Source organism: Theropithecus gelada, chromosome 1 (assembly GCF_003255815.1).
Source record: "Theropithecus gelada isolate Dixy chromosome 1, Tgel_1.0, whole genome shotgun sequence".
NCBI classification, from domain to species: domain Eukaryota; kingdom Metazoa; phylum Chordata; class Mammalia; order Primates; family Cercopithecidae; genus Theropithecus; species Theropithecus gelada.
The window spans coordinates 45,644,887-45,665,760 of record NC_037668.1 but is presented as its reverse complement, the minus strand read 5'-3'; the positions used below and the strand labels follow the sequence as shown (position 1 = coordinate 45,665,760).

At 53.4% G+C, this 20,874-nt stretch overlaps 1 protein-coding gene across 1 annotated transcript in view; it reads right to left on the bottom strand.

Annotated features, from left to right (window-relative positions):
* IGSF21 (immunoglobin superfamily member 21) overlaps positions 1–18,856 on the bottom strand; it is a 273,116-nt gene extending 254,260 nt beyond the window's left edge. The window contains exon 1 of the mRNA XM_025389584.1: positions 18,394–18,856. Coding sequence (XP_025245369.1) covers positions 18,394–18,463 — 70 coding nt within the window. The 5' untranslated portion in view covers positions 18,464–18,856. The remainder of the gene's footprint in view (positions 1–18,393) is intronic.
* Positions 18,857–20,874: the final 2,018 nt, after the last annotated feature.

The following is a 20,874-nucleotide window of genomic DNA, read 5'->3' as shown; positions in this document are numbered from 1 at the left end:
AGCTGGAGCTGAAGCCCCATCTGTGGAAGCGCCAAAGCAAAGCTCTCAGCTTGATTGGGGCACGAGAACCCCCTCAATCATCATCTTGAGCCACATTCTCGCCTCCCAAAGTGGTCCCCTGGGCCACCTCTATAGGAAGCTGGGGTTCCAAGGAGCACAGTTTGAAAACCAAAAGCCAACTGCTAAGTCCTGCCTATGGCCTCCCATCCTTCAAGGCCCTGCTCTGCTCTTAGGACCTCACTGAAGTCCTCCCTGATAGCAAGCCTTCCTCGGTCCTACCAACTGGGTTATCCTGGCTTTCTCCTTTCTCCTGAACATTTCCTGGAGTTGGTGATTACTGTTTTTGACTTGTTTGCAGCCCCAAGGCTTGCACAGGGTCTGGAACATAGATGTTCAATCAATAGCGCCCCTCCCCAATCCTGAACCCCCACACTTCACCATTACTCTTCCAGGTCTTATTCTTCTTCATAGCAGTTACTACTTCCTCACGTTATCTGTTCGTGTATGTGTTAGCTGGCTGGTCGTATACGCTAGAAGGTAAGCTCCTAGAGGGCAGGTTTTATCTTTGGCTTATTCACCACTGTATCGCCAGTGCCCAGCACACTATCTGGAACATAGCAGGAGTCCAATAAACATGAGTTGAATGAATAAATGAATGAATCAATAGATGCGCTAAAGGAGAAAGGACGTGAACTCTCCCTTCCTTCCCTGAGCAGGTATGGCTCTGCCAGCCTTAATCAGCTCGTTCAGAGTTCTTGATGCTTCTGGTGTGAATTCCAACGAGGTAACCATATCCTTTCTCCAGACCCCAGAGCATCCTCACAGGCCTTCATCAATTACTTAAACACATACTGATGCCTGCTCTGCACCAGGACCTGTGCCAGGCGCAGGGGACATGAAAAGGAGTCACAACTGGTCTCTGTACCCCATGGTGTTGTGAACCTAGTAGGTACACAGAAAATATGTGTTGAATGAAGTGATGTCCCAGATGAGACCTGAATCATGAAGAAGATATAGTCCAAAGAAGAAGGTGGGTTCCTGCAGAGTCCGAACCACATGTGCAAAGGCCCCGGGACAGCTAGGAGTGCTGAGAGCCTGTGTGCAGGGGGACAGGGCCTCCTGTCCAGTTTTATGTTCTCTCTAGCAAGTCCCTCAGATGGCAACCATCCTCCTCTTCTTCCCAGAGCACTGTACAATAGGTTCTATCTGAGGCCACACTTTCTGGGGAAGGAGAGGGAGGGGACGCTGGCGCAACTCTTCCCCTCAAGTGCCCTTGCCCTGGCCCCATCGCCATGGATGACATCTCCCTGGTCACTTGCACGCCCACCAAGCACCACACTCATCTGCTCAGACCCACATGCCGCACTAAATATAACCATCGCATATGCCTCTTCTGTCTCCTTTCTGAGGGAAATAGCATTGTTTAAGTAAAGCCCTTTAAATTTTAAAGAGTTGGGTTGTGTGCTCTCTGTGGGAAGCTTTTAGCAGCATGCTGGAAAGAAATAATAATAATAACGAGGCCAGAGACAACACAGCAGAGCCAAGCTGCCACCCAGTGACTGCCGAGGCAGGGAAGGACAACCCTGTGACCTTCCACAGTGGCCCAGCCACAGGGTCCGGGGCCACCTCCAGCTGTGGCTGGAGCCCCTGAGACACGAAGAGCCACATAGGGTCAGAATGGGAAGTCCAAGCAGCCTCAGAATCACAGAAGGTCAAATTGGAAGGGAATTCTGCAGAGAAGCAAGAAGGCAGAGAGCACAGGAAGCAGGCCAAATGGGTTCAAAACTCAGCATGGCCACTCACAAGCTGTGCAACCCCAGAGCCGGTGGCTTAACCTCTCTGCACTACAGTTCTTTCTCCTGTAAAATGCGGATACTAGCGGCATGCACCTCCTGGGGGGTTGAGAAGATTTCAGGAGTGAGGCAATACAAGCAGGAGCTTGTCACAGTGCTTGGTGCGCAGCAAAAGTTCAATAAGCATTTGCTACTGTTATCACTTTGCAGGTGAGGACGAGGAGGCCCAGGAAGAAGAGAGCCTGGACCTGGCCACACCCCTATTTTGACTTCACTCTTTCTCTGGATCCACATGACTGAGAGGGGCTGCTTTATAACCAGTGTGGCTGTCGCAGATGCAGGGCCTGGGTTAGAAGGAGGCAGCATCTTGTCAAAAGACCAGCCTCTGCTTCTTGCTCTGAAGCCCTGTCCCCTGCAGTGCTTTTCCTGTCTGCGTGAGGCAAACAGCACCAGTGGCATTTTCAGTGGGAAAGAGGAGCTTCGTGCTTCCCGGCGGGGAAGGGGGGGCAGCAGAGTCCAGGCCTCTGTGAGTGCCAGTGGGCCAGGGAGCCCACAGCTAGGGAATCTGTCTAATTGGGGGACTGATTTACCTCTAGCAAATGCACTTCATCTGTCCCCTGTGTCCCCTCCAGCCTCACTTCTTACCTGCAATACACATCCTTCACCCCTGCCTCCCAAGTCCCCCATGTGCCCCAGGCCTCTTCCAGACCATAAGCCTTTATCTTTGCTGCTGCTTCCTGCTCAGATCCCTCCACTCCCTTCTTCACTTGGCAAACTCCTATGCATCCTTCAAGACCCAATCATGCATCGCCCCTTCTAGTGATCTGTGACTCTCCTCAACACCTCAAGCAGATTAAGCATTCCCTTTTCTGCACTCCCCCTATGATTTGGTAGCTATTTCAACCTTAGATTTTCCAATATTATGCCGTGATTTATTTGTTCGCCTGCCTATCAGCCCCAAGAGACTAGGAATTCCTTGAGGACAGGTACTGGGTCTTATTTGTCTCTGCAGCCCCAGCCCTAGTAGAAGGCCCGAGAAAGAGCAGATGCTTGGTGCAGGGCTGCTGACTGGAGCCGGAATAAGGCTTTGTCCTATGCTTCCAGGAAATGGAGCATCCCTTGTCACTGGCACAGCTATTCTTTGCCAGGGTTCTCTAGAGGCAGATGCTTCATCCCAGAGGCAGGAAGCTGGAGAGGCATCAAAATAGTCTTCAAAAAATATTTTGAGCATAAGTGGGGTGCTCCCTCTAAATCCTATTGTCCATTGAAGAATCTTAGAATGGGATCATGCAGACTCACCCTTTCATTTTACGGACCCAGGAGAGTAGGATGAGCCACACAGCAAGTTAATGGAGAAGTTAAAATCAGATCCTAGGGTCCAGAACTGCGAGGCTAGTGTCCTTCCTACCAAACTGGTATTTTCCAAAGCAGCTGACAGGCTGATGCTAAGGTGGTATGAAAGAAGCTTCTTAAAATTTCAAATACTCACTATTTTAATATGAATTAATGAAAAATCTGGCTGGGTATGGTGGCTCACGCCGGTAATCCTAGCACTTTGGGGGCTGAGGCAGGAAGATTGCCTGAGCTCAGGAGTTCGAAACCAGCCTAGGCAACATGGTGAAACCCCATCTCTACTAAAAATACAGAAAAAATTAGCTGGACATGGTGGCGTGCACCTGTAGTCCCAGCTACTTGGAAGGCTGAGTTAGGAGAATTGCTTGAACCCGGGAGGTGGAAGTTGCAGTGAGCCAAGATGCCATAGCACTCCAGACTAGGTGACGGAGCAAGACTCCATCTCCAAAAAAAAAAAAAAAAAAAAAAAAAAATCTAAGGTCAATACTACAAACCCATACATTGTTCCCTGGAACCAGATAAGCCAAAAAAGGAGTCCATTGAACTTTGATTTTAAGAAAATGATGGTGTAAAAATTAGTACAGATGGGGTGGCTGGGCGTGTTGGCTCACGCCTATAATCCCAGCACTCTGAGAGGCCGAGGCAGGTGGGTCACTTGAGGTCAGGAGTTTGAGACCAGCCTGGCCAATATGGCAAAACCCCATCTCTGTAAAAAATACAAAAATTAGCCGAGTGTGGTGGCATGCACTTGTAATCCCAGCTACTCGTGAGGCTGAGGCATGAGAATCGCTTGAACCCTGGTGGCAGAGGTTGCAGTGAGCCGAGATTGTGCCATTGCACTCCAGCCTAGATGACAGAGTGAGGCTCTGTCTCAAAAAAATAAAATTTTTTTTTTAAAAAAGCACAGATGAGACAGACATGACAAAAGTTGTGAAGCGAGTGACTGAGGTTTCTTTGGCAATCTCTGCAGTGTGTCCAGGCTCAGACCAGGGACTGGTTCGGAGCTCACCAGCCACAAGGCTGGTCACTCGTGGGTGACCAAAGCTATCCTGGTGACCCGGGACCTGGCTCAAGGAGACAGAAGTGGTGCACCTGCCTGTGATGGAGGACTGGCCTACAGAACGCGTCCCCATATTCAACTGGAAAATGAGTCCTCATCAAAGTCAATTTGGACCGTCAGGTACATGGAACAGGGGCTGGGTAAAGGAATATCACCTCAGTCAACTTGGACATTGAGACCCAGTGGGGGTGTGGGTGAAATTTTCCCCCTGAGGCATATTTGTCTCCCTTAGGCAACTCATCCCCTCCTAAAGGATCACACACCACCGAGCACATAGGAAGGGCTGAGATGGATCTGCATCGGGGCAGGGCCAACAGCAGGGCTGGTGGAGGATGGCAGAGCCGACAGATGGCATGTCAGCGAGGGCAGGGGCACTCTGTCTTGCCCAGAGCACTTTAGAGAATGAGCCAGGGAAGAAATTGCCACTGGTATTTGTCACGGCAATTTCAGCAAAGCACGAAATGGGTGTCTCATGAATTTCAACGGACAAAATTAGTCTTCATCAAAGTCAATTTCAACAGTCAGGTAGATGAGAAAAGGGACTGGACGAAGGAAAATAGAGGATCGTGAGAAAAGCCACCTCAGGCAACTTGGAAGCTGGGAGCTAAGAGGACTGCCGGTGGAAGTTTTCCTGAGGAATATTTATCTCCACGTAGAAGCCAGCTACTCCCTGAGCTCCAGCTACTCCTTTAGATCCCTCTAAAAGTGGCAATGGCACTTCCAGCTTTCAGGTGAAGGATAAAGATCCAGTGGTCCAAAGTGCTAAGTTACTTAAGAGTATCCTCCTTTCCCCCTCCCACAAGGGTGAGAGCAGCCTCTGGCAGGAGTAGCGGAGGCTTGGAGAGTGCCTGCCTTCCATTTGGAAGAAGACAGCTTTCAGCCTCTTCATAACTGACGTGGACCAGGCTGCACATGATGGGAACCAGTGGGGATGGTGGAAAGATGACCTAAATGGATCTAAGGAGAAAGAATGTCTCCATGGGAAATAGGGTGGAAAATAGACTGGGGAATGACGAATCGGAGAGCCCTGGGGTGAAGTAATCAATCAGCAAGATGGACTAGGGCACAGGGGAGATGTGGAAATGTCGAAGAGACCAGAGTAGGAAGGACACACTGCAAAGGTCAATACCAGCCGGTGGAGAGCGCTAGTGCTTCTGCTTTGCAAGCTGCAATGTGCCTCCAAAGTTGTCTGCCCCTTCAAATCCACGTGCCGCTGAAAAGCCAAATTCCACCGTGGACCCTAAAACCCCATTCTCATACGCTACTTCCTAGCTCAGGAAAAATCTACCATGGAACCTGGGACTGGACACAAGAGTAAGCACCATATTGCTGCTATTGTTGTAAATGTAAATAGCTACCGATCATTAGTTATATATATGTTGTCTCATTGCATCATCGCCACAACCCCGTCAGGTACAATGAGCATCATAGAGCGTTTTATAAATGGGGAAACTGAGACTTAGTGGGATTGTGCTGGATCTCTGCTGCTTGGACCCCAGCTTGTTCTCTTCCCTTTCTACCAGCTCTGCACATTGGAGGCTGGTCTGTATGGGCTTCCAATAGGGTTGATCAATGGATGGCACCATCAAGGGACCCAAAGGCAGGAAGAGGGTAAAGTTAGGGTATTTCTCCCTCCAGCTTCCTGCCAGGCCCCCAAGAGTTGGCTGTAATCCTCTACACAGAGCCACCTGACTGTCTGGCAGTCCTCTTGGCACAGCCCAGCCTGCTTTCTGGTTACATCTCTCCTCCAGGCAACAGGTAGAAAGTGCCTGATTCTTCTAGCTCCAAGGTGCTGCACCATCCCCTGCAGTTTTCCAGAAATCCTATGCAAATAGTCCCTTGAACAAGCCCTCCTCAGACGTTCCGGGCTGAGCCTGCCATTTCCTGCCAGAACCTGATTGATAAGGAGTGAAGTAACTTGTTCCCCGGATCACAGAACATAGAAATGATGGTGCCTCCAGAAGCCCGTGTGGTTCCGTCTGAACCAAGGTTTCTAACTGCAGACATTCACGTCGGCCACCTTCACAGACTGGCCGTATCTGCAGCCACCTGCTTCACTATGTACTTAACATTTTTAACTTGACTCATTTTTTACTTAAATAAAGCCATTTTTTTTAAAAGAGGGAGAATTTAAATCACTGTCCCAAATGGCAAATTGGTATCAGTTGCCTTAAACAGAGAGTGACTGAAAAATAATTACAATGAAAACAAAACACTGTTATTAAAAGCCTTGCCCCCTCTGGCTTGCTGGAGGCTGGTTGCCCCAGACCCATTATCTTTTGGTTGGAAAGAAATCAGCCTGTGACAGAGGGGAGTTAAAGCATGAGAGCATCAGACAATCTGAGAAAAGCAAAGGGAAAGCCACCCCCTAGCTACGATTCCTTGTGACTTTCTTCCTGTCAGTGGGCATGCCACACCCAAAGAGGAACATTGTCCTAGACCAGCACTGTCCAGTAGAGCTTCTGGAAGGTGCACAACCCCAATACTGTCATCACTAGCCACCAATCACTGTTGAGCACTTAAAATGTGACTCATGTGATTGAGGAACTGAATTTTGTTGAATTCAGCTAAATGGAAGCTGAGAAAACTTGCTTAGTTTTAATTTAAATGTCCGTAGTCACACATGGCCACGTATTGAAACAGTGTAGCCCTAGACTGTAAGCCCCAGTGGGGCAAGAACTTGCCTATTCACCCTCCTCTGGATTTCTAGAACCCAACACAGTGCCTGACTCCCAGGAAACATCCAATGAATATCTGCTGCACGAATGAACAAGAGCCAGAGAAGGAACGAAGGAGGGAAGGGAAGACGGGAGGAAGAGAGGAAGGAAAGAAGGGAATAGGTAAGTTCTTGCCCTCTTAGGGCTTACAGTCTAGAGCTGCACTGTTCCAATCAATACATAGCCATGTGTGACTACTGACATTTAAATGAAAACTGAGCAGTGTCTTGGCTTCTATTCACTGAATTCAACAAAGTTCAGTTCCTCAATCACACAAAGAAAGAAGGAAGGAAGAAAGAAAGGAAGGAAGAAAGAAAGGAAGGAAGGGAGAAAGGAAGGGAGGGAAAGAAGGAAGGAAGGAAGGGAGGGAGGGAAGGAAGGAAGGAAGGAAGGAAGGAAGGAAGGAAGGAAGGAAGGAAGGGAGGAAGGAAGGAAGGGAGGGAGGGAGGGAGGGAGGGAGGGAGGGAGGGAGGAGTGAGGAAAGGAAGAGAGAGACTATACTGCTTCCTGAAACAAGAAGTTCCTTTCTGCAAGCCAGACTGGCCTGGGAATGGCTAACTCTTCCCCATGAGGTAACCCCTATGCTTTCCGTGGGGTAACTTGTCCTTCTTCCCCCCACCTTCCCAAAAGCTCCCCAGCCAGGCAACAGGCCCTAGGAATTGGCCTTCTGATGCCTCTTCCCTTCCAAGCCGAGATCAGATCCACTTCTCTGCTGCAGACAGGAACAAAGAAGTCTTTGTGAGGTGACTGCCTTTGCCGCCCCCCACCTCACGCCTTCCACCCCTGCCTGGGACATTAGGTGCTGGGCGACAATGAGCAACTCATCACCTGCTTCTATGGAACCAGACACCTGGCCTTCCTTCAGCTCTTGGCTGTTGTATGGCCTGAACACCCACTGGACAAAACCAGAGCACTCGGGCGGTGAGCTCCAGCTCAGGATGCCACAGCTACCCACCCTCTGGCCGCCCCAGCCTCTGCCAGTGTATCGGAGGCTTGTGCTGCCCCTCCCCCAGCCCAGCCCAGCCCAGAATGATGCCAGGGCAGCCAGTGATGGACGCCTTCCTCTGGGGCGGTGTTAGGGATAAAAGGAGGAAGAGATGGTGCTGGGGAGATAAAGGAAGCACCAATGACTGCTGACAAACAAGCCCATCAGAGGAGCGCTGAGCGCCTCTGCAGAAAGAGAAACAAAAGGGCAAAGGGAACAGCTTGGCAAAGGAACAAAAAAAAAAAAAACCCAAAGGCTCAGCTGCTTCTCTCCCTGGCGACTCCCAAGCTGTCCTGTGATGTAGGAGGCTGGGGGTTGCTCCCTACTGAAGCGCTGCCAAGGTCCCCACCCAATTTCAGGGGACCCAGAGGCTTCCCCGTGCCAGGCTGTTCAGGTGGTGGGTCCACCTGGCCAAGCCCTGGGACAGATCCCTGACATTGAAGGAGAAGACCTGCCCCCTACATCATGCTCAGTGCATGCAACAAAGGAGGACTCATTCCTCTCTCTGGCCTCAGTTTTCTCATCTCTAAAATGGGGAGAGAGGAGATAGTGCAGATAATTTCCCAGCGCCCTTCTGGCTCAGATGCTCTGTAATTCCAAACCCAAAGATTCTTCCAGTGATCCACGTGGGGAAACCTGCCACGCATCCTCTCCTCCTGGGCATCGAGGGTTATAAACACTTCTTCCCCTTAAAACTTGGAGGGTGCTCCTACCATGTGGTCGGGAGCCAAACATCATCAAGGAAGCAACCACTTTTCAAACACCTACTGTGTGCTAGCCACTGTGCCTGTGGTCTCCTGGTATTATCCATTCACGCTTCCCAGCAGCCCCCACCCCATGAGGACACCGTGAAGAGTTACAAGTACAGTTGAAGAAACCAAGGATAAAAGCAATGAAGAGGTTACTTGAGTCCACATATTGAACAAGTGGTGGAGGTGGAATCTGAAGGCCGGTTAGACCACAAAGCCCATGCCCACTGGAGGTCTAGAAGCTTCTCCCCAGGACCACACTCCTCCTCCCTTGGGCCTCTTGGATCAGGCCCAAGTTACACACTTGGGCTGGGGCAGCCCCATTCCAGGCTGCGCAATCTTGGTAGGGCCTGGGCAGGGCCCTGGCTTTCGCTTCTTGCCGAGTCAGGATGTGCTGGGAGAAGTGGGCCATCTCCAAATGATGGCATTCTTTCTGGAGTCCATTGTCTCTTTGGGCAGCTCAGAGCAACCATTTATAACCCAGTGGAGGTTCGAAAGAGCTTCCAGCTTCAGGTGGCCCAGAAAAGCCAAATTAATCTTCCTAGAGCCGTGCTCTGGGAATGCCACTCCACTCTTTTCAACCGTTCCCCTCAGCCCATGGGCTCAAATCCAGACCGCTTCCCTAGCAGGCAGGTCTCTGCCAGCTCCTCCAACCTCCTCCCCAGCTTCTCAGCCAGGACCTGCGCTGAAGCAAGGCCACGTGCCTCATGGCGCCAACCCTCACCTGCCCAGATGGCATTCCCCCTTCTCCCCCCAGCCTTTTGCATGTGCTGTTTCTTCTGCCTGGAACCCTCTCCTGACCTGTCAAGATTATTTCAATCCTTCAGAGCCTTCCTGCGCCACTGCCTTTAATCCCCAAAGACATAAGCTTGGTTCAAGCCCTGTATTGGCCATTTGATTACACGTGATTTTTTATCGTTCCCAGTGAACGTGGGATTGCCCACAACCTGAAACTTCCCGAGATGTCTCTGTCAGTCCAGAATCAGGCCTGGGGCAGCTGCTTAATTAATGGAAGTAACTGGATCATGGACTTCTCGGCCAAAGCAGCTCCAGCAGAGGGAGAAGAAACAGTGACCCCACTCTCATCTCGGAGTCTCCACGGCCTGCTGGTCCCATCAGGAGGAAGGGAAAGGCCGGTTTCATGCCAAAAGCTTTCATGTGCTATTACTCTCTCTCACTTACCCTCTATTTTTAAAAGACAGGGAAACTATGACTCAGACAGCGAGTGTCTTGCCCAAGGATACTTTGTTAGGAAGTGGTCGACAACATGAGCCCAGTGCAGACGGAAACCAAAGCACATTAACCCCAGGTGGCTCCCCCACAGAGACAGGGATTAGGAAGGATGGGCATACCTAGGGGTGTGCTGGCAAATGTGTAACAACCAATTCTGGGGTGAGGGAAGCCCCAGTGTATAGTTTGCTGATTTTCATTGTGTGAATACTCCAGTAATGGTCCATTTCAAGCTACCAATGGGAAAAATTCAGAGTTGGGAAGAGATGTGCAAATCAGTGCCTGGGTGTGAATCTGGCTCTGCCCCTCACTCAGGCAAGTCACACAATCTTTCCAAGCCTCTTTACCTCATCTGTAAAGGTGGAGAATATTATCTTCCAAATGGGCATTTCTGGGATAGTTGAGTATGATGTTATGTGTGAACATGTCTGGCACAGGGTTTGGCACATAGTAGCTGCTCAGTGAAAGCTCGCTCCTCCCTCCCTCCTTCCCTCCCTCCCTTCCTTCTTTCCTTCTTTCCTTCCTCTCTTCCCCCTCCCTCCCTCCCTTCCTTCTCATCTTTCTTCCTTCCTTCCCTCCCTCCTTCCTTCTTTCTTTACCTTCCCAAATCCCCCTACCATTGGCCATCTACGACAGTCCCCTCTCCAGGGAGAACATAGAAGGGACACGAAGCCCCCTTGGTCTTCCCACCACCTTGCAATGTTGGCCCCTCCTCCAGATGCCAGCTGTGATGCCACAGTGGTCCATGGAATGGAGAAGGACAATGGACACATTCTCACACCAGAAAGTACTTCCAGAGGCAACTGAGTAGGGCCAAGAAACAAGCCTGGGTCTGGTGTTTGAACCAAACCTCAGGCTCAGGGGAGACAGCATTCATTCATTCAACAAACACATCTTCAGGATCTATGTGCTCAGAGCCAGGCTGGGTGCCAGGGCCGGGGGTGCAGGGATGCTCACCCTCAAGAGTTCTGTTCAGGAGGGAGACTACCCTCAACCATCTCTAGCCCCAGAGGAGGGCTGCTTTCAAAGTGTTGCCCAAAGTGCTGCTGCCAACATGCTTAGGGCACACCTGAGTCTGTGTGTGTGTGTGGTGGGGGGGGTTGTGAAGGGAGGATGTGGGTGAGCAGAGACTTGGAGAAAGCCTTATAGGGAGCCAGGGGCTGTGCTAGCTGAGGGCAGATGTCTGCTCTCTGAGCCAAAAAAGGGCGGAAGTGGAGGAGGAGGCAAAGGATGGAGAAGCTAAGGCCAGAAATCTCTGAGCAGGACAAGACTGTAGGGACAGGGGAGACAGTGAGTTCTGGTCTCAAACTGTGTGACCATGGGCATGTCAGTGTTCTCACCTGTGGACTGGGGATATAACACCCACTTGGACAGTAGTGGAGGATGGAGGAAGTCACATCTGCAAAGTGGCTACAGCAGCACGCAGCTCACAGTGCACACTTCAGGTCAAAGCTTACTGGCCTGTAAGCACATGGGAAACTGACCTGTCTCATGCCACACCCCTGCGGACTGAATGAAGCCAAGCAATGGGTTGAGGATGGGAGGAAGGCTGAGCTTGCAGCCACAGAATCTGGGTTCCAGTCCAACCACTGCCTACTGCCATCCTTTCATCTTCCTGGGCCTCATTTTCCCTCATCTGTTCAACGGGTACAAGACTAGCTGTCTCCATGTCTGATGTGAGATCTAAATGGAATAATGGGTGTGGAAGTGTTTTGTCCATTTTCAAGTACTGCCAGCAGGTAGAGGGTTAAGATGTCTAGTCTGGGCCTCTGCTACTTTGATTATCTGAGAAACTTCAGAAAGAAAGAATGTAGTTCCAGGATCAGAACATCTTTGCTGCCAGGAAGTCCACCTGCAAGTCCAGCCTCAATTCCACATGCTATAAGCCTTTTCACACAATTTTCCATAGAAATAAAAAGCCACATGCTCAGCCCTCTTCAAAACCAGGATGCACATGTCTTTTTTTTTTTTTTTTTTTTTGTTTTTTTGTTTTTTTGTTTTTTTTTTGAGACGGAGTCTCGCTCTGTAGCCCAGGCTGGAGTGCAGTGGCCGGATCTCAGCTCACTGCAAGCTCCGCCTCCCGGGTTCACGCCATTCTCCGGCCTCAGCCTCCCGAGTAGCTGGGACTACAGGCGCCCGCCACCTCGCCCGGCTATTTTTTGTATTTCTTAGTAGAGACGGGGTTTCACCGTGTTAGCCAGGATGGTCTCGATCTCCTGACCTCGTGATCCGCCCATCTCGGCCTCCCAAAGTGCTGGGATTACAGGCTTGAGCCACCGCGCCCGGCCGATGCACATGTCTTAAGGCCAGAGGTAGCCTAATCATCCAAACAAACAACCTGACTGATCACCTGCTATGTGTTTTGTGGAGAAGACTCAACAGTGAGCAGAACCAGATGGGGTCCCTGCCTGTGTGGAGCAGGGTCTAGTGGGTCAGGGGATTGGAAGTTCACAATAAGACTGGCTCCATCTGTACATTTTACTAGCAGGGAACAGCTTGTGTCTCAGACTGCACTCAATGGGCCTCAAGACTCCAGGGAAAGACAGAGGACAGGCGGTGGGATTGGTCATCCCCAGCCAGAGGGCCATGAACCATCCTCTGTGTATTACCAAGAGTGCACAGACTGGCAACTCCAAGGCTGGCACCGGTCATCACACCTAGGGAGGTTATCACATGCGATCCTTTCCTTGCAAGCAGCAGAAATTGACACTGGACACTCAAGCCAAAAAAAAAGTAACCAATGAGAACACTGTGGAAAAGTCGAGGACCACAAGGACTGGGGCTGCTTCAGCGGGTACTCATCGCTACCATGGTTAACAATAGTAACAAGCATCAGAGACCACGGGACTAACCAAGAGCTCTGCTTGTAATGCCTGATTCCACCCTCTCAGCACCCTGGGAGGTAGGTCCCATCATTATCAGTCTCAGGAAACCAACAAACGATGGTTTCCAGGGGGTCCCAATGGCAAGGGGGACATTCTAGTGATTCTCAGTCTTTGTGACAGTCTGCTCAATATTCAGATTCCAGGGCCTACCTTGGGGATGCCTTACCCAGTAGTCTCACTCACCAAGATGTCATGCAATTTGTGTGTTTGAGGGGTGGGGGTGGGTGGGGGTGATTTCCCAAAGCAAATCTAGTACGTGGCCAGGAGATGTAACAAAGACTGGTGGACAAGACAAACACCAAGTTCCTTTCCTGGGAGGGGACTGAAATCTCAGTCTCAGAAAGGCCTCACCCCCAATCCACCCCCTGCCCACGACCTGTCTCTCCTGCTGTTCTGGGCTGCAGAGGTGGCTGAACAGGGCCTACACCTCCAGCCTCATACACACTACCTTTATTTGCTCTGTCCATGGAATCTTGGCCAGGGGTCTTAGTGAACATGGGCCCCCTCCACTCTTGGAGCTCACTGAAAGCATAAAGGTGGGTTCCAGGATCTCACCACCCCAATCTTCCTTGGAATTTCATCCTAAAGAAGGACACCTCCTAGGAAGTGATGTCATGTGTTTTACCACCACTGACATTTATCATTCGAAATGAACAGCTTTGCACCCTCCTACAAGTAGTAAGGGCTGCTGTACTCCCTTTCTAGTGATGAAAAAGCAGCTGTCTCTGGATTGCTTCAGACCTGGTTTTGAAACTCCCAGTTCCTCCACATACAAAAGATCCTGAACCTCCTTTTATTTAAAAAAGAAAAAAGAAGAAGAAAAGAAAAAAGAGGGGAAGGGAACAGGAGTGGATGGGGGAGGAAAGGAGGTGGAGAGGGAGGATGGACAAAACAGATTGTCATTCATCTCTTCGGAAACATGCCCAGCCTCTCGCTGCCCTGGGATGAGGATCACACTCATAGGCCTTGCTCTTTTCAGATGTGCCCTGCCCACAGCAGATGCCTATTCGTTCTCTTGGTGATGGCAATAGCTTTCAGGAACACTCCCTCTCCCATCTGTGCAGATGAACACCCTGGATGATTCTATTTCAGTGTGGGTTTGGGAAGGAGTCAGGCATCCAGACAGGAGACTGGACACATCCATGTGGCGGGGGCTCAGGAAATTATCACCAGGAGATAGCAGAGCATGGAGGGAGGAAGCACAGGTCAGGGAGTCAGACAACCCTGTATCTGAATTCCTGTTTGCCATTTAACGACTCGGTAGCCTTGGCAAAGTTACCTAGCCTCTCTGAGCCTCAGTTTCCTCATCTACAAAATGGGCCTTATTTTACTTCTCAGGGTGCTTGTAAGGATTCTATGAGACAAGAATGATAAACCACATGGCATGATGCCTGGCTTGGTTAGGGCCAGAGAGAGATAATAGCCCCTTCCTCCCTCTAAATGAAGCATCAATTTACCACTGACCTTAAACACCATAGAGGCAGGGGACTCCTCTACCAAGCTCAGAGCCTTTCCCAATGCTCAGCACCGTGTCTGGCACATGGTGTACAATAAGCATTTGTTGGATGCATGAATACATGAATTCCTGGTGGCCTGGGACTGTAGCAGAGGTAGGCAAGGTGGTAAGCCAGGCTGTCAACTGCCCAGGTTAAATACCTCTGCAGATCCCAGGAAACCCAGTTAATAGAACTAACCAGCCTCCTTTTTGTTGGTCTCTGCCTTTGAAGTCACACACTGCTATAAACCAGGCACCTAAGCAAGTCCGCTAAACTCCTCCACCTCCTTCCCCTACTCCCTTCTCTGCCCATCTTGGGAGAGTGTAGTGAAGTTCAAGTACGTGTGTGACTGATGTTCTGAAATATCAGAGTAGCCAGGCAAATCTGAGGCATCACTCAGATGACCTGGATCCTTCTCTGCTCACATGCCCTGCCCAAGGGAGTCTTTGTGGCCAGAGAGAGGGGAGATGTGGAGGACAGAGGAGCCCGGGGCAGAACTAGGAGGGAGAGGGAAGGAGCCTGCACTTCTGTCGTTAACAAGTCTGAAACCTCTGAACCTCAGTTTCCTAGTCTGTGAAAAGAAGGTCTTAAATCCATCTTGCAGCATGAATGAGGACTGCGAAGCAGCAGCCAGCATCCTGCTTGACACATCGCAGCTGATCCATATAATCGGGGCTACTGAAAAAACAAAACCCCAGCTACGATATTAGCTGCGGAGGAAGGGAGCAGTCTAAGGCTGTGAAAGACTTGTGTGGAAGAAGCGCTCGATGTGGGCCTCATCCTAGCATCCACTAGGGCAGCTCTGCTTTCGGACCTATCATCTTGCTCAAGGTATGGGGAATTTAGGAGGGTGATAATGTTTCCTCCAAACGGGTTCTCCTACTTTAAAGAAAAAGAAAAATACAGAAGTTTCAACACCACCGAAGTGAGTGATCTCCGAGGTCGCTCCAGCTCCAATATTCTCTGCACTTAAAACACGAAAACGAAAAACTCCCATTTGCAGGGTGGTTGGGGGGTGGAAGAGGGGTGGAGTTTATGACTAGGGGCGGGGCCCCACTGGAGGGGCATGGGCGGGGCAGCCTGCAAGGGATTAGGAGCCTTAATTCCCCCGGTTGGGGCTGGAGAAGAAACCCTACCGCGCCAGAGTCCCCGCCTGGTGGGAAGGGGGCGTGTGAAGGGAGGATAAATATATAAAGTCGTCACACCCGCTCGCGCGCGCACAGCCCCCGCAGTCTCGGCGCTGCGGCTGCGGCGGCCCAGCGGAGACAGCCCTTCCATCCCACCCACCTGCTGACACGCGGCTGCGGAGACAGAGAACCAGAGAACCGGCCGGGCCGCCCACCTCCGCCCGCGCAATCCCGGAGACCCCCGGCTGGGGCCGTGGGCTACCCCTAACTGGGGCCGCCCCCACCCTGCTGTCAGCGGAGCGTTTCCCAGGGCTGAACAGCGGCTGAGGACCACTCCTCCACCCCCAGCCCGGCGCCACTACACAGGCTCCAGTGCAGGACTTCCCAGAAGTGCCCAGGCACAGTTCACGGGGGCTGGAGGAGCTGAAAACGCCCCATAACACTCCCGGGAGCCCCGAGAAATGTGGGATTCTCCTCTGGAGGGTCTGATTCTGGGAAGTGGGGAGCCAGGGCAAGGACTTCCGGCCCAGCCAGTGCGAGGGGCAGCGGCCTCCTTCCTCCTGCCAGACCCGACTCTCCAGCGTCGGGCACCCTTGCTCTGCCATGCGAATGGGGCAGAACCGGCAAGGGCGCTCTGGCCGTTTCCCTCCCCGAGCAGTGACCGCCAGTACGTTCGTAAAGGCCGGCTCGGGTTGCTCCTCTCCCCGCCCTCCGAGGCAGGTGGCCCTGCAAAGCCGCTGCCAGGTGCACCTCTCTCGGCCACCTCCAGGAAGGGCGCCCTCCTCCGGCACGGCCCGCCTCTTGCGTCTCTCACGGACTCTTCTCGCACCCCGCCCCCCATTCTGGGCACAGACTTGGAAGGAGGAAGGAGGGACCTCACCCTCCTGTGCTCTCCTCTGCGGAGAAGAGAGGGCTCCCGGCGGCCTCGGACCTCCCTCTGCACCCCAGAGGCGCAAAGTTTCCCATTCGCGATCCGGGTCTGCGCTCTTTCTTCATCCTGTGCAGCTGAGCTCGGAGGCCTCGCTGGCTCCCCCGGCCCAGATGCGCTCACCCTCAGCCACGCCAACCCCCGCCTCCCGCAGCCCGCAGAGGCGGGCAAAGGGATCGGAGACGCCAGGATGCCGGGTCAGCTCTCCGCAGCCCGGCAGCCAGAAGAACGCTGCTCCCGGGTTCCAGGGAGAGCTCGCAGGGTGGGGTCCTGACGGAGCCAGGGTTTCCCACCAAGCCCTTCCCATCAGTCCTCTCCACCACCCTGCCTCGTCTCTCTGTTATGCGCATTCCCAGGGAAAGGGGTGCTTACCTTCGGTCCCCAACCTTCAACCCCCGCTCCCTGCAATGTCCAGGTGAGGGCTCCAGTGCCTTTCAACAAACCCAGTGCCCTCTCGGCGGCGCTGGAACCGGGACCTCCCCCATATAACCTTTCCCTCTAGAGGCATCCGAAGCCAGGAACCCTCAACCCAAAGTTGAGGGGGTAGATTTTGATCCACTTTGGAAAGTCTCTTGTTCCAAGGATAGGGGAACAAAGTACAGGGTTTGCATTCCTTCTGGGTTACACCAACCCCTCCCCCCTCGCTGTCAGGACTACCTTCCAGGCTCAAATTCTGCAGCTTCTCCTGTCAGCAGACCAAGCACTCCCCAAGGACTTCGGGGTAGAAGGAGTTGGGGTAATTTTTAAGGGGGCACCCCTTCCTGGCAGGCACTCTCGGAGCCTAGGCAGGCACCTCCTGCTGGGACAAGGCTATGGCATAGGGCAGAGGTGATGCCCACCTCTATCACCCAGTGGGGCTCAGGGTCGAGACCTTATTGATCATAAAGACGACTTTTTGGCACCTCGCGTCCCCCTCCCCCTCCGAGGCGGAGCCAGGCTCTGACTCCAGCCAAGCTGAGGTTGGCACCAGGCTCGGAGGAGGATCCCAACGCGGACCCTCTAGTCTCGGTGCCCGCGGCTCTTCGCTGGTCCCGCCTCCCTCCCGCCTGGCTTTTAGCCTCGCGTTGGCTCTCCGCTCACTGCGCGAAAAGGTTTCGGCTCTGTCACCATTTAAGACCCACTACGCGGCTGCGCTGGGCGGGAGGCCGGCCGCGAACCGCGGACCCTGGGGCTGCGGAGCCACCTCTCGCTGGCTCCGGAGAACCCGCTCAGCTTCAACCTCCTTCCAGCTGGCTTAGCCTAACCCGGGAGCAAGTCCACACGGGACACACACACACACACACACACACTCTGAGCTGCTCACAACTCCCCAGTCCCGGACGCGTACATACCTCCCTGCACACAAGAACCACACGCTCCATGGCACGCATACACACACTCCCAGGCCCACAAAGCACACGACCCCCAGGCACCTCCACCCCCACCCATCCCAGATAAGCACACTCCTGCCCAAGTCCCGTCTCCTGTGCACACAGAAATAGTAATCCGCTGTCGTACACCCCTAGAGACCTGCACACTCGGGAGACGCGTGAAACGCCAAACCTCACATACCCACCCCCTAACACCTCACACCCACAATGGCACAAGCTCACACACTTCACACCCTCACCGGGAAGCTGGCACATGTTCACACCCCCCCAACATTCTCTCACACTCTCACACATACACCTTCTCCATGTAACTGACACAGACACTCTAACACCCCTCCAGACACTCGCTCACTCACACACAGACCCCACACCGTCACACACACAGGCGCACACACACTTGCATCTCTAAATACACTCCCGCACCTTCTCCCCACATAGCTCCTTCCCGGACACCCTCACCCAGAGACACAACAAAGACACACGATTGTATACACACACACACACCCTGGCACAAACCCATGAGCGCTCTCCCCAGAGGTGTCCTCCCTCCCTCATCAAGCCAACCAGCTCCACAGACCCCAGGCAGGACCGGTGCTCGTAGCCCAAGCCTCTCGGAGCGACCCCAGCCCGCGCTCTCCCCTGGTGCCCCATCCCCGCGCGCGTTCCCCGCCCGGCACCCGCCAGGCGCCCGCGCACTCACCGCAAGCCAGGTCCAGGATCGCGGCGAGCAGCAGGCAGACGCAGCGGCGGAGGCTCGGGACGGCTCGCATGGTGCCCGGGAGCTGGCTGCGGTGGCGGGGCGGCGGCGGTGGCGGCGGCGGCGGCGGGTCCCCTCGCCATGGGCTCAGACGCGCTCCTGCCTCCGGCCGCTGGCCGAGGCTGTGGCGGGCAGAGCGGAGCGCCGCGGGGGCGCCCCCATGCCGCCGCGGCCGGGCCGCCCAGGCGCCCGGCTCGACTCAGCTCCGGCTCTGCGAGGCGTAGCAACCCTCGAGCTCTGGGCGTCTTCGGGGCGCGCCGCGGTTCTCGGCTCCCCGGCTGCGCGCGGTGCCCACCGCGGCCCAGAGTCGGATCGGCTGCAGCGCCGGAGTTTGGAGCCGAATCGCGCTCTCTCTGCCTAGCGCTCGCCTCTCCCGGCGGCGAGAGCACCCAGCTCCCCGCGCCCTCCCTCCGTCCCTCCCCCTCTCCCCGCCCCCCGCCCTCCTCGCCCTCCCCTCGCCGCGCTCTCCGCGTATTATACAGACTTTTCTTTAATCCTTTCTGGGCTGTTCGGCTCTCGTCCGCTAAGCCGATTTATTGCAGGGAGAAGGAGAGTTCACCCCTTCCTAACCTCCCCTCTCCCCTCACTCAAAACTGGCTTGCTGCCTCCAGCTTCTTAACCCTTACCCAGGTGACCCAGCACCCCGCCCTGCCGTCGGATCCCCCTTCCCCTAGCACCCCCGCATCCCCGGGATTACCATCGCCCTCCCCACTACCCAGTCTGATGAAAGGAGGCAGCCTCCCTCCCGAGAGGGAAAGATGCCATCCTGGGAGCAGGGCAGGCAGGGTGTGGCTCTGGAGTTCTGGCCTTGCCAACGATGAATGCCCTCGTTGGGCAAGATTAAGGGGTTTCCGTGTTCTGAAACTTCCCCAATTACGGCTGCTCCTTCCCCCAGGGACCCACGGAAATGCGTGTGTTCTGTCTTTTTTCCACATGCTGGGATCCAGCCAGGAATGGGTGAGGAACTGGTTGTTTCCTCCTGGCACAGACCAAGTTTCCACCTTTTTGCCAGACCTGACACCGGTTTTCCCCAGGTCTGAGAAGAATGGGTTTGGGACTTGTATGTTACCATTACTCTCCCACCAACACACACACACACACACACACACACACACACACACGCACACACCATTGAGCCTCAGCCCTGGCGGTGGACCTTGAGGCCTCCTGTGAGGATGAAGGGGAGGGGTACTCTAGCCCTTGGGGTGGGCTGGGGATGTGGTTAGATGAGGAAGTTCAGGAGATAGAATTTCACCATTGGTAGGGACCCAAGAGATTGGCAAGGACCAGAAAAGCCAGGGGCAAAACTGGCTCAGAACTCAGGAAGGGCCCTTTACCCAGGCCTTCTATGGAGAATCTCCAGCTTCCCTAGCTCTGGCAGGTTTCCGAGTCAGGCTGTTGCATTGTTTACCTACATGGGCAATGGATACATAGCCAGTTCCATCTCCAGCAGCCCTCTGAGAGGAGTGTGGGGAGTAGGGTGGGCAATGGGTGGTTGCTGGGCTGCCTCTCGGTGAGCTTTGTGCAGAGATGTCCATGAAACCAAACTGCTCCCTCTGCCTGCCCTCTGGAACCTCACCCCATGGCCTCCCAAGGCAGCCCTGTGGCTCAGCTTGCTCACCCACCCCAGAAGCAGCGATTTGCATTTATGAAGATCTGAAAGCATACGTTCACCTGACAGGCTTTAGAATGATCCTCTCAGTAAAATAATAACAATGATCATAATAAACCCTTATAAATAGGTGTTTGATTACAGTTTGTCCCTACGTGGGATTTTTTTTTTTTTTTTTTTTTTTTTTTTTTGTGAATCAGACTAATTGGTTGCCAGGTTGATTGGACTGCATATGGCTTGAACACTTGGAGCCTTAGGTCCTTTCTTCTCCCTTGGGCTGCTGTTCTTTGCTCCCTCTCACTCGCATCCACCCAGGACTCCCCTTCTCCAGGCTGCTGAGGGTCAGCTTGAGGTCACCTCTCCCCCTCGCCTTCTTCTCAGGCTGCAGGGCACAGTCCCTAACTGCCTCCTCCCCAGCCCTCCCCTCCCCACTCTGACCCAAGAAAAAGTCAACAAACCCAAAAGTCTATCCCACGTTCTAAGCCCTCTGTGGAAGGCGCTCCCTGGCTGGGGAACAGCATCAAGCTGGGGGGTCCCTTGTGCTGGTCTGAGTTGTGCAGGGAAATGCCAAGCATCACTGTGTGGGCATTCCTACTCCCCGGCCCCAGCTGCAAATCAGCGTGCAGCCAAGCAGGTGGACAACATCAGCTCCTCAGGTGAACCCTGAATGGGTGAGGCTTCCTGGCTGCACTCCTTGCAGTCCAGCCCTTGGAAATGAGGGCCAGGGAGCAGGTGGGATTCCCGGGCCCCTTAGTGATGTTTCTTCCCAGCCATGGTTCACACCAGCTAGAAAAGAGAGCCAACAGAAGGAG